Source organism: Thunnus albacares, chromosome 14, assembly GCF_914725855.1.
Source record: "Thunnus albacares chromosome 14, fThuAlb1.1, whole genome shotgun sequence".
Lineage (NCBI taxonomy): Eukaryota > Metazoa > Chordata > Actinopteri > Scombriformes > Scombridae > Thunnus > Thunnus albacares.
In genome coordinates this window covers 16,440,673-16,460,223 of record NC_058119.1, presented here as the reverse complement: position 1 = coordinate 16,460,223, position 19,551 = coordinate 16,440,673, and the positions used below count along the sequence as shown (strand labels likewise).

At 42.3% G+C, this 19,551-nt stretch overlaps 1 protein-coding gene across 4 annotated transcripts in view; it reads right to left on the bottom strand.

Moving 5' to 3' along the window:
- Window positions 1–16,172, bottom strand: part of dlg5a (discs, large homolog 5a (Drosophila)) — a 37,190-nt gene extending 21,018 nt beyond the window's left edge. For 2 of the 4 annotated variants that reach the window (XM_044372778.1, XM_044372780.1), the window contains exons 1-6: window positions 15,432–16,172; window positions 4,292–4,360; window positions 3,211–3,385; window positions 2,443–2,586; window positions 1,362–1,545; window positions 178–437 (exon numbers count right to left, since the gene is read on the bottom strand). In XM_044372778.1, coding sequence (XP_044228713.1) covers window positions 178–437; window positions 1,362–1,545; window positions 2,443–2,586; window positions 3,211–3,385; window positions 4,292–4,360; window positions 15,432–15,735 — 1,136 coding nt within the window. In that variant the 5' untranslated portion in view covers window positions 15,736–16,172. The remainder of the gene's footprint in view (window positions 1–177; window positions 438–1,361; window positions 1,546–2,442; window positions 2,587–3,210; window positions 3,386–4,291; window positions 4,361–15,431) is intronic. The other 2 variants (XM_044372779.1, XM_044372781.1) reach the window with 2 other exon arrangements.
- Window positions 16,173–19,551: the final 3,379 nt, after the last annotated feature.

Genomic DNA, 19,551 nt, shown 5'->3' with positions numbered 1-19,551 from the left:
CATAGCGGCAGTTGTTTTTATGTGTGTTCACAAAATGTTGGATCATCACTGCCTCAGCTACACTGATTTAAACATGGTAGGGTGAAAGTAGAAAGACCTTGAACCAAAATATTTGCAACATATCAATCGCTCGGTCTCATCTCATGTGTCTTGCTATCTGTATGTGTGTGCTTTCACCTCCTCATCGAGGTGGAGTACTGCTGCTGGTAGTGCATAGCGGAGTCGCGCTGTTTGAGCAACGCATCCATCTGCTTCTGCAGCCGCCGGTTCTCCTCCTCGGCCTGCTCCAGGCGGCTCAGGTCTGTGTTGTGGTTGGCCACCTTCTCGCTGTAGCGCTTGCTCAGGGCATCATACTCCTTCTTTACGCTTTCCAGCTTGTCCATGGCTGTGTCGTACAGTTTGTTTAACACCTCTGATGAGCCCTTCTCTCTCATTACCTGGCGGGTACAACGAAAAAAAAAAGTCATATAGTACATCCTTGCAAAACTCAAACTTTTGATGGCTTGAAATAACATCAAAGTCAAGTATTTGCTGTGCCGCACCTAAGCAGCAGATGGCATCAATGTGTAGGCAGGATTCTATTTTTACAGTGCAAGCAAATCCAGTGGCACTCTAAACAATACCTTTTATAGGTTTAAGTGTATTTCATTTGGACATGACCCTGCACATTACTGAACTGGCCACTGACAAGTAAAACTAAATGACCGGGCCTGCAAAATTATCTGTTTTTATGCGTAGCGTGTCCTTGAGAATGCATTATTCATTCTCGGTGAGACTGCATGTCTCATTACTGTAGGTCTTGCTGATATAGTCTTCCAGATTCCTGGGAGAGCTGCTGTGACCTGAGGGCTGTATTGACCTCGTCTACACAGCATATACTGATCTTGTAGCTACTGTAACGCGGTTTGGGTCAGTGTGCCCTTTGCCCAAGCCAAAGCCTTTTTCCTTCTGCGCTTGCCCTTTTCAGAAATGCTCTGTATGCATTTCCATCTGCTTGGCTGCCCTGTGCTCTTAACCACTGCAGTATTCCCATAGGTGCTGTGTGACACAGCACTGCACAGTGGTCCAATACTGTACAGGTCACAGCACCCTTGTAGTATTCAGTGCATAGAAGACAACAGACCTTCACTTCTTGGATGCCTGAATTGTTTGACTTCAAAAAGTGAAGTTTATTATTGAAAATGTAAAATGCCGTAACAAAAGGAACAAATATTTTTTTGTGAAAAGGCAGTTTGATTTTGTGTATTGGCTCTAACATTTGTGGCAAATCTTTGAAGGCAATTCCTGCCATTATAACATCTGGACAACTATAGCAAACACCCCCACACATGTGTGTGTGTGTGTGTGTGAGTGGATTGTACCTGCTGTTGCTGCAGCCGGAGGTCTGCCAACTCTTTCTGGTCTTGGCTGTGTAGTCGTTTGAGCTCCTCGCAGTTCTGTTTTAGGTGGTTGTGCTCTCGGACAAGTTGAGCGTTGTCCCTCCTGAGTGTCTCCATCTCCTCCTTCAGCTGCGTCTGTTCACCCAAGACACGGCTGTGCAGCATACTACAGAAACGCAGGAGGAGTAAACACGTGTGTATGTAGAAGGAGATGTATTATATATCCAGAGACATACTGGTAGATACCCAGACATGCAGAATAGACATAGAAATTTCAGAAGTAATTTTATGTATGAACATTATCTAAGAGGGGGAGACTATCTGCAAGTTTACCCCTCTAGAAATTTATGACCGAAGTGCAATCGCCTGCTTTATGAAGGGAGTTTAAAATCCGTCCCTCACTGCTAAATGTTAGGCAGCATAACAGAAAGTAACTTTACACGTCTAATGTAGCATGTCATGTTATCTATACACGACAGGTCTACTTAATTAGAAAGTCATCGACTTAATTTGACAAGTCATATTTAGCCTCTATCATGTTTGAAAATATTCTAACTAGCTACACTCTCTATCAGCTAATACACCGTATGATCAGCCTCTATGCTCCAGAAATTTTGCCTCGGCTTATGAGCTCTTAGTCTGAACGATTCAATCACATAAATGCCTCCATTTCCAAGCTTTTAAAACCATGCATGTTTTTTTTTTTTTTCCCCGTAGTGCCAATTCCTTTTTAATGTGAAAGCCGGCTGTAGCTCCGAGGGATGTTCTTTCAATTAGGTTAATTGCAACACTATGCCAGTATTTGCTCGAATTCCAGTAAAACAATGCAATTAAACGTAATTATTACTACACTAAAAAGCAGCAGGTGGAAGGTGACAGGAAGCTCATCTTACACTTACAGCATTTGCACTTCTATAATGAGTCCTGACACACTGCTGCCATGTGGAAACTGAAGGTGCGTTACACGTATACGACATAATATAAGTAAATATCTGAGACTAAATGACTTTAAAGTGTTTTTCACAGCAACGAAAAATGCAAAATAGATAATAATGACACTCACTGGTAGAAGTCAGCCTCTTTTACAGCCTCCTCACACCTCTTGAGTGTTTTGGTGTGCTGGTTCTGGAGAGACTGCAGATCTGCCATGGCCCTCATGCACTGACTTTTCAGACGCTCATAGTCATGACTGGCTTTGGAATTTGGCCTTAAGCAGAAAAACAGCAAGGACACTCTATTAACACTCACCATTCGACAACATTGAAGGATAGCGCGGCTGAACACGACTCAGATACGAGGACAGAAAAAAAGTGTTGACCTTCCCTTTGTATGAAAATTCATAAGATAGGAATGAATGTTTGACTAAATGTCAACAACACTAAAAAAGTATGCACTGATGTAAGCAATGCAAAATTCTTATCATCTGCACAAGAAACATCTGGTATCTAGAGTGCATTAAAATTAATTAGGCAGCCAGTGTCGGTGCCCTCTCTCTGCGAGGAAGAGTCAACATTATTCTAAACAGCAGAGAATTACTAGATGCAAACGTGGCAGCCAGAACTGAGGACACTGACATCACAGTTTCTTTAACAACCTAGAAAGTAAACATTACCAGGCGTATACTCTGCAGCTCTGAGAGCAATGAATCTCAGGTTTGAGTCAATAGTTGGATCTGATGTATTTCATTTAGGCAAAAAAAGAGTATACATCATCAGAGTAGTGTAGACAGATTCATAGACATCAGCCAAATAAAAGTGTTCCTGGAGAGGAAAAAAAAAAAAAAAAAACCACAACAACAACAACGACTTGGCAGGCGGGCCGGATTTTGCACCTGCAGTCATCGAAGGTGGTCCCGGGTGATGCCAACGCCAGGCGCTTACGGAGCTCGTCCCTCTCCCTGGTCACCTGGCGGAGCTGGAACAAGATGGTGTCCAGGTTGTCGCCGGATGGTCGGTTGTCGTTGATGGCTGGGGGCGGGGAGGACGCTTCTCCGTTAACGGGCGAACCTGCGACAGTGAGCACATTACCGGAGGCTAGGACTGTTGATCAACACGCACTGGGGAAAAAAAAGTTTCCCCTCCCGATGCATATCATCATTCAGAAGCCTAATATACAGCACATGAGCCCAGATGTCATTAAATTAATCTTCTTGCCTTGCCTGAGTTTTATAACTTAATGTTCTACAAGTGTCCTTGCAACCAACTTTAGCATCAGGAGGTGAAAGGGTTTAGTTCCCTCAATGGTCAGGGCAACAACTGCCTGCTATGAGATTCCTATACCCTATATTTAAGCAGTGACTTCACACTTTATATACATTTATAATGGTTGTTTTAATGTTGCAATTCTATACATCCTGACTGAGACTGATGTTCACCTGATCCACAGAGGAGGATTTGTCATTTAAAATACTTGCATCATTCTCTTTTACTGTGAGTCCTTTGCCAAAAGAGATTATGACACAAAATTGAATGTCATTAAGGAGTCATTTTCAGGGTTTTGTTTTCATCATAGAAAAGAGCATCCATGGCAGAGGGATTGGGGCAGGAAATCTGAGGATTATGTTCATCTTTGGCTCAACATTTGGCCCTTTTGGAGGTTTATGTAACACAGCTGAGTCATTTGGACCTTTGTCAAAACTGGGGAAAGCAAGCATGGCAAACTTCCCCCTTAGGGAAACAGGAAGACATTGGGAGGGTGTTATTTGGCCCGATGTGGGGGCTTAAACCAAAACAAAAACACAACTCGACAGACAATCAGAGATCAAACTATCAGCGTGAGTCATGATGCAGCCACGCTGGTTTATTTAAGCAAACTTTTGCTCTGCTGTGTTGGGAGGTGACACCGAACTTGTCGCACCTGGCACGACACACACACACACGACGTAACAGGCGTCTTGGGGTCGTTATACGTACCGACGCTACTGAGGGAGCTGCTGCTTTCTGAGTCAGAGGGCATGGTGGAGAGGACGCTGTACGTGGAACCTGCCGAGAGACAAAGGCCAAGAAGAAGGGGATACATTCAGAGATCAAGCAGTTATGGATTGACCAACCAATTAAGCAAAAGCCTGAATTAATTGCTTGTACAGTGTGGAGAGCGATGCATATAACAAAGTCAGCTTCATATTCCCTGCACAGTTGTATGATAAATGCGGTGCAGGGGTTTATACTCGGAATAATAACTTCCAACGCTCCTTCTTAGCGGCTCTATATTATCACTCCAGACTGCCGTCGTCATTAAACTGCTTTTCCCTCACTGTGCACTCTGCCTTGCTTTGATGTATAGTCCCTGTATGTTTCTGCTACACAGGCAGAATGTCACGGCTGAAATGGGATTTTCTCTTTTTATGTCAAGCACATAGAGTGAGAGAGGCAGAGAGAGAGAGAAAGAAAATGATTCTCCGTCTGAATAGCTGTACACACCGTTAAGCTGGGGGATATTTCACACGGGCTACCACAATCCATAGGAGAGGCTATGCAGATCCCCATTATACTGCAGAGTCCCTGCTCCAAAGGGCAACATAAACATGGCTGACAACACAGACGGAATTTTTTTTTTTTTTTTGGAAAAAGACAAATCTAAGACTTGTGTTTATTGCAGAAGGTATCACCTACTGTTTGTAGACTAAAGACCTAGTTTAGTCTTCAAAAACTTTCCTAAAAAAAAGGAGCAGATGGGTTTTTTTTATGGTTTTTCAGCCTGATTTTACATCCCCACACATCCAAATGTTGCTGTGTTACCTGCTGCAAAAAAAAGACGCTGATCACCATAATCTATACTGGAAAAGGTTCCTTTTGCAACCATCACAGCTCAGGAAACGCTTCCCAGTAAATTTCGAAAAGAAAAAAATGAGAGGAAAGCACAAATAAGCTGCTTAGAGTCCCTCTAAATGGAGTATATACAATCAACGCTTGCTTGCTTAAAATGAAAAAAAAAAAAAAGGAATCAAAAAACATCAACAATTCCAGGATTAAAAAAAAAAACATATGGAGTGAAAATAATCAGTCTTATGTAAACTGATTATTTGAACAAGCATAAAACAGCGCAGTGAGACACGGATGATAGTAATCTAATGTGTTATATGCCCACCAAACACATGAACAAAGTCTTCCTGTGTACGGGGTTTAAGAGAGCAGGGGAATTGTAGTTGCCTTTGTCAGCAGCAGGCAATAGATTGATGCCAACTGTTCTAGATCTCCATCTCAGTCTTTGCCTCCCCACTGGGTTTTGCTACAGCTCTGGCTCCAGCCCTCAATGTGTGACAAGGCCAAGCCTAATTAACTATGAGCTCTGTGCGACTGAGCCACTCCATCTTAGACCCTGCAGACAGAGCGGAGGAGAGGGGGGCAAGAGGGGAAACAAGGGGGAAAGGCACGGAGCAGAGGAGGACAGATGAAAGGAGATAGCCTAACTTAGTCGCAAAAAAAAAAAAAAAAAGAGATAAGAAGGGAGGGTGTTTGAGAGACAAAGAGAAACAGAAGTAAGGGAAGAGACTGTGGAAAAAAAAAAAAAGGGAGAGGAGCAGGGCGGAAAGGCTTTTAATCTGTTCTGACGTTCCCTGATGCTCAACACTTTTAGTCTGCGAAGTGCTCAGGGCGCGCAGCTTTGATTTCATATTGTTCCATCAGACGTGATGAGAACCACTCTGGGGCTGCACATCATTACTTCTCTCTATGCAAAAGCCTCATGCTCATTTCCATGGTTGCAATGAAAAGGCAACTGACTTCTTGAACCCGGTATACGGCTGAACAGGTCTCGGAGTAAAAAAAAAAAAAGATGTGAGCTTACAGAGAGGTACTGTGCCAGCTCAGCTGAAGGATGAATCATTTTGAAAATACTGTACGACGTCAGGAGGAGCTCGGCGCCGGAAAAAGCCTGAAAACGTCGCTTCTTGAATGTTTTATTTTGTGATTTGGAAAGCAAAAAAAAAAAAAAAAAAAAACACTCAGATAGATTGAAATCCCAGTAATCTCTATGACTGAGGACAATCGCCAGCTGTAACTCCCACGGATGAGGGGGAAGAAAAAAAAAACATTCTGGGACAATCCTCAGTATCACACCATCTGATTTGGCTACAAGGACAAACATGTGCACCACCATTCCCATATTTAGATCAGTGTCATGGGCTGATTAGCTAACCCCGTTAGCACGGCAACAAATGCAGTATGGATTGCATGTCAGCTATCCGGTGTTCGATGGGTCAGCGGCATTAGCCTTTTTCCAACAGACTTTTAATCATCGATAGCAATTAGCAGCAGCCGCGGTCAGAGAAGCTGATCATTTGTAAACATGTTCGCTGCATCAATAACTCATGCATCCATTAGGGCAGGATAGATTTAATGATCTACAGTGGTCAAACCAGTTTCTGCCGTAAATCTGTCGGAATGGACGCGTCAGGCCTGAGAAATTGTATCTAACATTCAGATTAATTTCTAACAGATGGATACATCATGACAGACTTCATCAGGGGCCATTAGATATGGTAACATGGAGCGAGCAGCTGCTACTGACTTCCATCAAAAAGACACACTCTAAAAAAGGTGAGAAATATTACAGCGGAGGACCTGAGGCGACATTAACAAAGGCCTGTCGCTATGATGTAAGTAGGTCATGGTAGTGCTCGCCCCTAACTCTACCTTAGGGGTTCCACTTCCTCCCCCCGCCTCCTCTCTCTCCTCCACTCTCCTCCACTCTCCTCTCTGCTTTCTCTCTCGATCAAGTGATGCGCTCAGCAACCAACAGTTGCTTCAGACAACCAGATTATGTTCTCCAGCGCATAAAGCGACATGACACGCGTTGCCATGGTGAACCTGGATGAGAGGAATAGTAAATTCTGCAGCAGCGTGGTGGTGAGAAAAAAAAAAAAGTGTATAAGAGTTGAAGAGGCTGGTGGAGGAGAGCCTTATCAAAGAAAGATGCGAAGTCTGGCTTCCACCGTCGGGTGAGGCTGAATTATTCATCGGTTCCAGAAAATTCTCTTATCTGACAATGAGAGCGTCTCTCCCCGAAAACATTAAAACACATATGATCATCATCACAGCTGGACTTTGCTGCTTAAATCTCCCTTTTTCAAAAAATATATTAACAAGCCTTGAAACTATGGATTTGATGCAGCTAAGGCGTCTGTTCCATTACCAAAAAAAAACACGAAACACTACATTTTCAGGGCCACTTGGTTAAAAGAGCAGCATTAGCATTCCAAAAATAATACTGTGCGCTATTCTTTATTAGCCGCTGTCAGCTCTCCTTACTGTCAGTGAGCAGTAGTGATTAAAAAAAAAAAAAAAAAAAGTCACACACCGAGAGGCGAGCAGAGTCCAAATAGTCTTTGAGCTCTCATTTTGTGTCCTCAGCTTCACAGCCATTAAACTACGGAAGTGCAAATAATAGCAACACTAATGATATGGTTGAAACTTACCCACTCATGTTACACTGTGCTTAAGTGAAGCAGAAGGAGGATGTGTTAGCTTTAAGCCAAGAAGCAGAAACTAGCTTTTTTTTTCTTTTTTTCCCTCATCCTGGAACTCTAATTCCTGTCTTTGGTTCAGTCAGTCTGCCTCCATACTGGTTCTTTACACCTAAACTCTGGATATTCACAGATATTGAGAGCCAATTTTAAATTTATTTCTGTGTGTAGCTGACTGGGATCGTTTTTGAATGTGTCAGGTAACGTGAGGCTGTAAATACATGTTACTTTTAACTATGGAGACATTTATAAACCAACATTATTTTAAGACTTTAGACACGTTATTACTGTTCTATAAGCTTTATAAAATTACCAGTTTTACCTCATGCCTTATAGTAAAGTTAAGTAACTATTGGAAGGATGTGTTTGACTTCTCCATGCTAATTTCAGAAGGCTTTGAAGGAAAGTCTCATACAAAATACGGAGTATGGGAACTTAATGAGATGCAGTAAATAACATCTGCACTAAAGCCTGTTAATGCAATAAGATTATTCTTATTCTTCTCTTCTTTTTTTTTTTTTTGGAGGAGTGCTGTCTGTGTGTTTCAGGTCTGCCACGCCCCTCTCTGCCTGCTTGGATCGCTCGCACCTGAACTGCGTCTGATGGTCAGTGGAGCTGTATATCAACTCCCCTGGACCGGTGCTTCTTCCCCTTTTTGCCGCTGAGCTGCTGGTTGGGCTGGTTGCTGTTCATACTCTGTGTTGCTGTCAGCACTTTCATACAGCTCTGTGTGACTAGTAGATGATTTTCAGGAACCGTTTTGCTTGATCATGTCAGTATCATCGCTGTTACCAACCGACATATCGGATCCCCCTATTTTGAGAAGGGGAGGTGATTTTTCAGAACCGACTCACTGAGCAAGAATCACATGAGTGCGTTCACATGTGTATTAATATCCTGGTTATGATCAGCTTTTTGGAGTATCCTGGTTATGTTTTGAGCATGTAAATACCTTATCCGGGTTTCTGAACATTCTTTGTTGGTACAGAACATAGTGGCTGAGATGGTGAGAAATCAAGACACGACTGCACACGGGTGATCAGAAACCTGGATACTAGATACCCGAATGTGATCTAAACCAGGATAAGACTCATGGAGCGAAAGATTTTAACTTTATCATACACCTGTATCCTACAACAAAATCTGTTTGAAGGTTACTGGTGTTAAAATCTGCAAAGAAACACGACTCCTTTGTCCAATTCCCTCCCTGCACTCTGGGACTTCCAGTAAGCCATGCAGTGGGCCTAACTTCTAGGGAGGCAATGACACCACAGGCCAGGATTCTGGGCAGTAAGCCAGTGAAGCCTTGCTGCTCGAGTAAAGGATTGGTCATCTGATTTAAGGAGTCTACACTAAGCATAAACATGAGAGACATCCAACATGATGACTCCATGAGCCAGGATTACTCCAACGCACGCACAGCGCCTGACTCACGGCTCCATGTTCATCTGGGCCTATGGTCACACTGACCCACCTTTTTCACTCGTAGGGTCAAGACTGTCTCAAAATAACATCTTCCTCGGATGCAACCTAATACTTATTTTGGGTTTGAGTAAACACTTAAGGACATGAAGTGGAAAAACAAGGAGATGCGTAGAAGAAGACCTAAAAGGCTTTCAGCCAGGCAGATCTGTCAGAACTGCTGAGCAGCATCGAAGTCCAAAAAACGCACTTGAGTGCAATCCAGCCCGGCTTATTATCAGCAAGCCATAATGGGTCTTCTCTCCGCAAAGAACCCTAGCTCAGCATAAATGAGACATAATTTCGTTGTGAACAGCTTGCCTGTGCCAGGGGTAGGGTCAAAAACAAAAAGGTGAAAGATGTCTGCAACATGTCCTCCAAATGCTCTGCTACTAAGATAAGCCAAAGGCGGCCAAAAAAAAAAAAAAAAAAAAAAAAAAAGCCTGTCTGTGTGGAATAAACCCACTACTGGAATTTGGACAATCTTGGTGACATTCCTTTCTCTTTTAATAACAAGGGAGACTATGTTGATTCAGATAGCATTTTCATAGTGTGTTGAGATAATTCAGTGATTAAACTGCACTATAATTTTGTAAAAAGGTCACAGAGGAAAAGAATCTATTATAGAAGATGATATAATCAGACTGTAGATGTGACATGTAGGCCTTTGATATACAACAATTATGAGCGATAAAAAATGTGTTGCACTGCGATCCCGTACAGCTAATTGTGTAAAACATCTGACTAATTTGGGCCCTTCAAATGTCAGGAAATAACTCATTATGTTTTCAATGAAGTGAAAAGAAAGCAATAATCAAAAATTCCAGTAGGGGTTTATTTCCCACTCATGCAATTAATATTAAAAACATAAGCACTAATTGTACTTCAAGGCGTTTTGGTCAAAATATAGGCTGTCTTGCCTTATTTGCTAAAGGGGTATACCGTGTAAACCTAAAATAGTTCATTTGATTTCAGTGACCTTTGTTGCACGTCATCCCTTATTCTTATTTCTAATCTGTAAAAAGAGTGGAGGCACTTAATGCAATAATCGCCATCTCATTTGCTGGTGATTATACTGTGGGTCAAATTTGACCCGGGGTCACGCGCCAAAAACTGGAAGATAAATGACTCCAAGTGTAGGCCAGACAGATAAAGAGGTAGAGAATTAAACAGATGGAGGGAGAGACAACGCAAGTGGAGGGTGGTAGAGAAAGCTAGTACGCCATGGTGGTGAGGAAAGGAGAGGAGAGGAGGAGGAGGGATAGAAAGAAAATACAGCAGAACAAAGCATAAAACAGCAAAAAAGAAAAAAGCCTGGTAGAGTTGGGAGGGTAGTGGGTGGGTGGGGGTAAGACAAAGAGAGAAACTGTTTATTTCCATGACTTCATAGCGCTGGTAAACATTTAGATCCTGGCATTTCCTCTACCTTGTGGGGTAATTAGGAAGTGGAGGAACATGTGTAAAATGGTAATGAAGTCCTGTTCCACAGTACAGCCTCCTGGCTGTGGTTCGCACATTCAGAGTGTAGATAAACCTGCCATCAGACATTAATGCAAAAGTGAAAAAATATACAAATGCATTTTTACACTAAAAAGATGCAAGAACAATAGAACTAAATTGGAACAATAACACTATTGACCCAGTGGAAGTACTAAGGTTAAAACTTCTCACTGACCTGCATCTCAGGCCTTGATTAGATAGATTTATTGACATTACTGACAAGCAACACTATTCTATAGACACTGCCGATTATAACTCAGGTAAAACTAATGATCTCATTACTAATTAATCTAGATTACTTTTTCAATAATTCAAATAATCATTTAGTCTATAAAATTAGGGCTGCAACTAATGTTTATGTTCAATACATTCATTTGTTTATTATTTTCTCAATTAATTGATTAGTTGTTTGGTCCATAAAATGTCAGAAAGTGGTGAAAAATGTTGATCACTGTTCCCCAAAGCCCAAAGTGACGTCCTCAAATGTCAGGATGTTAGGTTACTATCATAGAGGACTAAAGGAAGCAAAAAACATTAAAATTTGTGAGGCTGGAATCAGAGAATTTGGACATTTTCTTCTTAAAAATAACTCAAAATGATTAATCAATCATCAAAATAGTTGTCGGTTAATTTAATAGTTGGCAACTAATCGATTAATCGTTGCAGCTCTATATAAAATCACAAAAAAAAAAAAGTAAACAATGTCCATCCCACTTCCCATGAGAACACAATGACATCTTCAAATAGCTTATTTTGTCCAACCAACCATCTGAAATACAAATGACTTCAATTTACTATCATAAAAACAGAGAAAAGCAGCAAATTCTCACATCTGAAAAGCAGAAATCTCTGCATATTAGCATTTAGTTCACAAAAGCACAAATGATTAATTGATTATAAATATTATGGCTGATGAATTTTTGATTGCTCGACTAATCTTTCCAGCGCTAAACTATACAGTCCACAGACGGCTGCTGGTAGGCTTTGACTTCCATCAAGACTACTTACACCACAGCATACAGACAACTCGTCCCATTTCAACTGAAGCCCGCATTGCTGGTTGTACAAGAGACACTGCAATGTAATAAAACACACTGACAACTCATATAAAATGTGATCTACTCAAATGTCATCAATCACATCTAAGCAGAAACATCGGTTAACAGCAGAGGAATTGATGGCTTCCTCTGCACACCGGGAACACAACATGAGGGGAATGTAGGGAGGAAAAAAAAAAAGCAGTGAGGGGGGAAAAAAAAAAAAAAAAAAAAAAAAAAGAGTGTGGGGTGACGAGGTGAGTGACAATGTGCGTCACCGAGTGACAGAAACTGACACAGACAGAGAGAGAGGAAGAAAGTGAAGCCAGGTCCGAGCCCATGGGAGATATTTAAGAGCAGCGGTCGTGACAAGAGCGTTCAGGGTCATAACTCACTCTGTCTGTCCACTGTGGTTTATGGAGTGGGACAGAAACTGGTTGACAGAGAGGACAGCAACCCCCCCCCCCCCCACACCCCTCCTCCCTGTCCCCTCCCCATCACCACCAACACACACTGACTATGTCCTAGGCTGCTGTACACAGAGCAAGCTGCTGACTGGGCACTTTGGGCCTGCTCAACTTCTCAACAAAAGGCCTGTTGTCTCCCTCTCTCTTGCTCCCTCTTCCTATCACCCTCCTCTGTCTCTCTGGTGTGTCCCTCCATTTAAGTGTGTGGAGAAATGAAACCAATCAGTGGGGGTGGGAGGGGTGGGGGTGGTGGTATAATGACTCAGAGATAAGAGAAAGTTTAAAGGAGTGGATGGTGAGTCAGAAAAAAAAAAAAAAAAGGCGGCAAACCAAGACGGTGAGAAAAAGAAAGCAAAACAGACAACAGAAGAAGAAGAGTGTGGATGTTGCATCCCTGTCAGGAAGAATTGTGTCGCTCTCCTCTCGGAGTTGGTTTAAATCACTGTCACCAGCCCTTCAATCTGAAAAGAGCGGGCAGGGGCGCGGGGGGGGGGATGTGCAGGTATATCTCCTCTGCTACTCCTTCAGGTAGAACATAGTCCATGTAAGCGCAGGAGGGGGGGATGAGAGCGCACAATCCCAGGCATGAAATCGACTTGATTGCAGCAGCTTGGATTTATGAAATGAATTCAGTTCAGGTTGAGAGAACACAGAAATATGCTCTCGCTCTACGATATAACAGGACCGAAACTTCATTCATACTCATACTGAGTGAATCTGCAGTTTCATTAGAGTTTGAGAATTTGTTAAAAAAAAAAAAAAAAGACAAAACAGTGATTCACAGTCCCCTGACATAGTGATGCACAGAACAGGCTAAATAATCAATGTTTTGATTATATGTGCTCTGCAGCAGATGTGTTAAGAGTTTGCCAGTAAAACACTAATAATTTACAGATACCAAGCTTTAAACAATTGAGCATTTGTGTGTGCATCTGTGTGCTTTTTCCTTTGGGCTGAGGATGTTTCTTTGGAGTTCGGATGATTTCATATGCGTGCGTGCATGGAGGCTCAGCTGGCAAAGACGGCGCATCTGAGAACAAGAGCGGGCAGGCAGCATGAGAGGAGGACGAGTTGAGAGCAGGTTGCTATCAGCAAGACTCATCACACACACACACACATACACACTCAGATTCCCTCTCTCCTCACACACACACACACGCACGCACGCACACACACAGCCCGTGTCGTTCACAGACACACCAGGGCTCGGAGGATTTCATCCCTATGTGCTGTTTCTCCTCGCCTCTTTGCCTGAAGGTGCTCAGTGAGCGGCTTGTCTTCGGTCTCTCACAAGTGTGGTTAAAACGCAGTAATCGCATCAGCCGAATCACTACACCAAAAGATAATAAAAAGCACATTTAAAAAAAAAAAAAACTAAAAAAAAACCCACCACAACACTTGAGTAGAAACACAGGCAGCCAAGAGCGTGGCGGCTAATACACGGGGCTGTGGAGGCATGATAAAGCGTGTCTCACAGAGAGGGTTGACACCAGAGAGAGGAGAGCAGGGCCTAATCCTCTGTTGAATAACCACAGGCTGAGTAGCCAGACTCACTACTGGTACTCACTCTTTCCTCGCACAGGGCAGGTTAACACTGAGGCCCAGTGCTACAGTCTATAAAGGTGTGTGAAGAAAAAGCCTAAATCCTCATTGTCAAGGCCTGCCAAATTCAAGGGACTAACGTAGAGACTGTTTTTGCAGGTGCTCACAGGTGAACGGTATCTCTGTAGCAGCAACACTCAATACAAGGAAGTAATAAAGCTTAAGGAAGCATTAGTGGTCAAGTCAGCAGAGCAGCAAGACACCCACTCAGCATTACCTGCTGAGGTCTGCTTGCTGCTAGTAGTACATGACAACTTGGCAGCTGTATACTACGGATCACATTGTGTATTAACAAGTGGCCTAAACGTTCATACAAAGCTCCAGTTGTGTTAAAATGAGCTGCCAGATTGCCTGCATGGTTGCTTTACCTGCGGTATATGTCAAAAGGAGAGGCATTGCTCTGCATCTCTTCCCCGCTTTCGGATCTCAAGGCTCATCCTGCATTCAGGCCCTCAGGGCATGACACTGGTTGTGAGTAAGCCACTGGGCTTCAGTCATTCAGACAAAGCAAAACAGGCAAAACTAGACAAGGCTTTTACACTTGGTTGCCCTTTGTCTCTGTGCAACAACAACCGAAACCGCTCAAGTGTGAGGAGAGAGTATAAATCAAAACGAGCACAGTGAATATACTGTAATTAAAATGTAGATTTATTGCAGCACTGGAGGTTAAATCTGTGCATCTGCAATGATGCCAGCGCAGTTCTCTCTCTCTCTCTCTCTCTCTCCCCCCAAATGGGAGCATGGACTGATCTCCACCATGCTTTAGGTTTGTAAGCATGCGTGGATAGGCTGCACACACACACACACACACACACACATACACCCATGTGCAGGTCGATATGGACCAACACCCGTTGTCATGGAAACAAGTCAGGCTACCTAATGTACCATAACCATATCATGCCACTGATAACAAATTGAAGTTGGTGTTGGATCCTAGTGAATTGATCTTGGTTTTTTTTCTCAGAGTAATGCACAAATATCACAGACCGCATTTAGTAGAAATCCTCACACATGTACACCACACCTGGGCCAAGTCAACTCTGCATCATAGATGTGTGATCTGTGTATTGCAGTGGACTGGGAGTAAGCCTTTTAGGGCAGGAGAGCTTAGAGTCCTCAGCTGAATTAATCACAAGCAGTGCACTGGAGTCTGCAGGCCATAGTGAATATTTAGTTTAAAAACAGGCCATTGCATTGGGTTTTATACATTTTAACAGAACATAATGTTGCACTCAGTGATTGTAAATGTGTAACTAATGTGTATTGTAAGGTACACGTCTTCCTGCACTCACAACCTACACATGAACCTTTGTTATCTTTCTACGCCGTTTTATTTATTTATTCTTTGCTAATAAACAGCTCCAAGCCTTGCTGTTATGAAGCTGACCATACACAGTCTTCTTGCGCCAGACCACCCAGATTGTCCTCATGGGGAAGGGCTATGCAGTGGATGGTCCACTCGTCCCCGGATACAAATCAAAGCATGCTCATGTAGTAGTTCGTGTGTCTCGGCTCTTACCGGTGGAGTGGTCCACAGGTCCCCCGCCGTTGTTGCTGAACAGGGCAGTATACAGGTCAGGGTATGCCTTCTCCAGGGCCACACACAGGTCGAGGAAATGGTCGCTCTCCTTGTTCATCAGCATCTTCAAAAGGTGGTCTACTTTCTCGGCGCTGGACGAACAGTTCTGGTCCAGCTCGAACCTATCGAGTTGACTCAAGGTACCAGAAACGATCAGCAGCTCGATCACTCGGTCCGCATCTGTTATGGACTCCAGTAAGTTCTGGTGGCACTGGTCTAGCAACTCTTTGTGCTTTGGCTCCATTGCTATCCGCTGTAGTTCCGTAGCTTCCCAGCTAACCCAGACGGCCAAGTGGATGTAATATCCTTCCCGATCAAAAGTACCGAGCGATTATTGAACTCAACTTGTCGCGGCTTGCAGAAGTTCGCCGGAGCCACCACGGCATTAGGTTGCACGGGAGATCAATTTTTATAGCATATTGAAAAAGGCACAAGAAGCCATATTTGTTGCCCAAGGCTGTTGACTGCACTAAACAGCGATACATTTTCCCATCTTACTCGTGTGTGGCAGTTCAGGTCGTTTTTTGCTTCCCCTCTGAGTACGCTTCAGCCGAACACATTTTCCTCTTCTTGTGTATCATTTAATGCGCCCTTCGCCGACTCAACTGCTGGGAAAAGTCACGTAACTCCGCCGCTGATCCTCAGTTACAGTGTATCCTCCGCCATGTCTGGGCAACTCAGCAGCTGCTGCCCGCTGTCAATCAACGTTCCGCTCAATGACCATATATGGTGAAATAGGGCGGGGCTAGACAAAAACACACCTTTTTCTTCAATGGGCGTACACATCACATCACCCCGTAGTACGTCGAAAATCCCAGGCGGAAAAAATGAGAATGGATAGACTTTGCATGAAAATTTGGAGATACTTTTTTAAAAAATGTCGACGTAGTGATAAAGTAAACAATGACCTCATCTTTAGAGTAAAAGAAAGCCATCCATATTAACACAATGAATCGTAATCTGACAATAGTACAAACATACATGAATGTTTCTGTTATCTGCAGGGGTGGAATGTTGTACACAGTACTCTATTTAAGTACACATTTGAGGTACTTGTACTTAAGTATTTTCACTTCATCCTGCTATACCTGTGCTCCACTTGAGTTCAGAAGAACATCTTGTACCTTTTTCTCCACTAAATTTATTTGACAGCTTTAGTTAGCCTACTAGTTACTTTACAGATTAATATTTCACTCACAAAACATGATCTTATAAATTATAATGCAGAGAGCTGCAAAATAAACTACCAATCTGCAGTAATCGCTGTAATCAATATATGAAATAATTAAAATGCAATTTTCAAATTATTAAATGTAATAATTATCCAGTGGTATCTATCTATCCATTTCTATCTATCCATCTCTCTCTCTCTCTCTCTCTCTCTCTCTCTCTCTCGCTCTCTCTCTCTCTCTCTCTCTCTCTCTCTCTCTCTCTCTCTCTCTCTCTATATATATATATATATATATATATATATATATATATATATACATAATATAACACTCACTGGAGCATTTGTTTGCACAACACAGTACATTTTACACAAATCTTTACTACTTGTAATATGGATTATTTATATATTGCCGCTATTTACTGGTTATCAGTTGTTATCTTTGTGTAAATTCTTTCAGTATGATGGAACTCACTATATCACTACAATGCATAAGATTAATTTATGTCATTAAAAGATTCTGTCAGCCTAAAACTGTTTATAAACCAAGTAGTATTGATCCTTCATTATAATCTTTTAATTTCCACAGACACATAATATCAGCAGAATCCTTAAGAAAGATATTTTAATCGGTGGTTAACCTCACTGATGACTTTGTTCAGTATATATTTTTTTATGATAAATGCTAATGCGGCAATAAAAATGTAAGGAATTTATTCAGTCCTTGCATAATACCGTTGCTGTAGCCACAGGCTTATGCGCCATGTTTCTATATCCAAGCTGCAACGCTGCAACAGATTTCAGTGTGTAGTGTATCTGCATGTTGGCTAAGATAGAGCAGTGAACCATATGTGAACATATAAGCAATATGTGAGGCAGGCTGACAAATGAAATGTGTATTTGAGCAGGATTTGTGAAATACAATATGATGATGATGATGGATGCACTCTGCTTCCAGTCTACAGCTGAATAAAGATTGTTGGCACAGAGGCAGGCGTCTGCAGGCATACCTCTCAAACCGTGACCTTATTCATGCATGCACTGAATCTCATTGTGACATCTACAACTCTCTCCCGCTCCCTCTCCCTCCTCTTTCTGTCTCTCCCTGCCATGCTGGCTCTATAGCTTGTGCAGTGTGCTATCCCTTTAGATGAAAAATTAATTACAATTCATTCATATCAAAGGGAAGCAGGTCCCCACTTCTGACACAGATTGGACGGTTGTGTCTGTACCCTGAGGACATGCATTTGAATAGAGAAGACAGCCTGATGCTTTTTTTATCTCGAGGGTAAATTAGTTTATTATTTAGACAACAGGGGTGGTGCTTCTGACTGTCTGATAATTTACTGAAATATTATTAACAGATTTGTTTATCAGAAAGCCCGGATCAGGGCATATAATAGCTATATCTTTTATTGAAGAGACTGTCAGCAAGCATATCCATCATTTATTCTAGCCAAATTCTCAAACTGAAAATGTTTGAGGTTTTTTTTTATTTTTTATTGCCAGTCTTTATAGCTGTCTGTGCTAAGGATGGGAAAACAATTACATCACTCTTTGACACGCTTCTATTTACTGCATCTACATAATTCCTCGGTGTATCCGGTTTATCTCCATCCTGCGAGAATGCACCAAAAATGTTCCCACAATATCAGTTTTAAAAGGATGCAGTGAGGACATGTTGGAAGAGAGGACATTGTTGGTGTCCTTCAGCATCATACTGACACTTTAATTTGAGGCCATTATTCCCCCACAATGCCTAAGACCTCAAGCCACTGTAAAGGGGATTCCCATAGGATTAGATCAGTTATAATAGACATTAAATTAGGCAATTCACAGTTTTTAATTAACATTGATTACACAGCCTTCAGCTGGACACCTGCAACAGATGGAAGGCTTCTGATCATAATGATATGGAAACTACAATGCTGGCAGAGCCATGCTGAAACACTTTGAAATTACCTTGTAAAACTCGTCTAATGATGTCTAAATTATCCTCTCAAAACCCATCTAATCACATCCCATCTTCATTAAAATTCTAGTTATTATAATCTAAACATCTATTTAAAGCCTACAAGCCCTTTCTGCCACTCCTAGTCAACTATAACATGACACGATCAAAAAGGATTCTTCCAGCATGGCTGTTTCCCAGGGGTCCCCCAGGCCTCTGACAGCACTGCAGACATGCTAGACTTGTTTAATGTGGCCACGGCAGCTTTATGGATGCCATCAATTCCACGGGTTCCCCCCTCCTCACTTCACAGGGTTATTGATTGGAGTGCAGTTAACTTACGCACACACTACTGTAGCCAGCAGAGCGCAGAGCCACGTCTCCACCGTCAAGTGTGTTCAACAGCATTTTAAGCGAAGCCAACAGGACTTAATAAGGCATGGAGAGCTTTGTGGGCAGCCACACGTTAGCCTTGCAGCCCTCAAGGAAAGAGAAATTATCTGTATTGATTGGGTAAACTTGAGTATTTAAAGGTTGGTTTACACCACTGACTGTGAAACTTTCAAGATATTCAGAGTAAGAGAATCAAGACGCTTGACCATGCTTTTTTTTTATCTGATGCCATCCTATAATGATACATATTCTTCACAGCTGGGCATTTGTAAGGAGCTCTGCTCTTTGAAATCCACACTTCTAGTGTAACTGTTGAATAAGGAGTTCACTGCCCTCTACTGGTAAACTGAGTCTGCTACCAGGTGCTGATAGTAGCAGGGCAGTCATAAGAAGGTCATGACAATTTTGGGAGATATTATAATTGGTAAGTATGCCAGCTGATGAAGACCATTTATATTGCGTTTAGGAATGAATTTGCAAGTGAACCAGTGAAGAGATCTGATAGACATGAATTTAAATTTTACAAGGATGCCTGTATCTAAATAAGA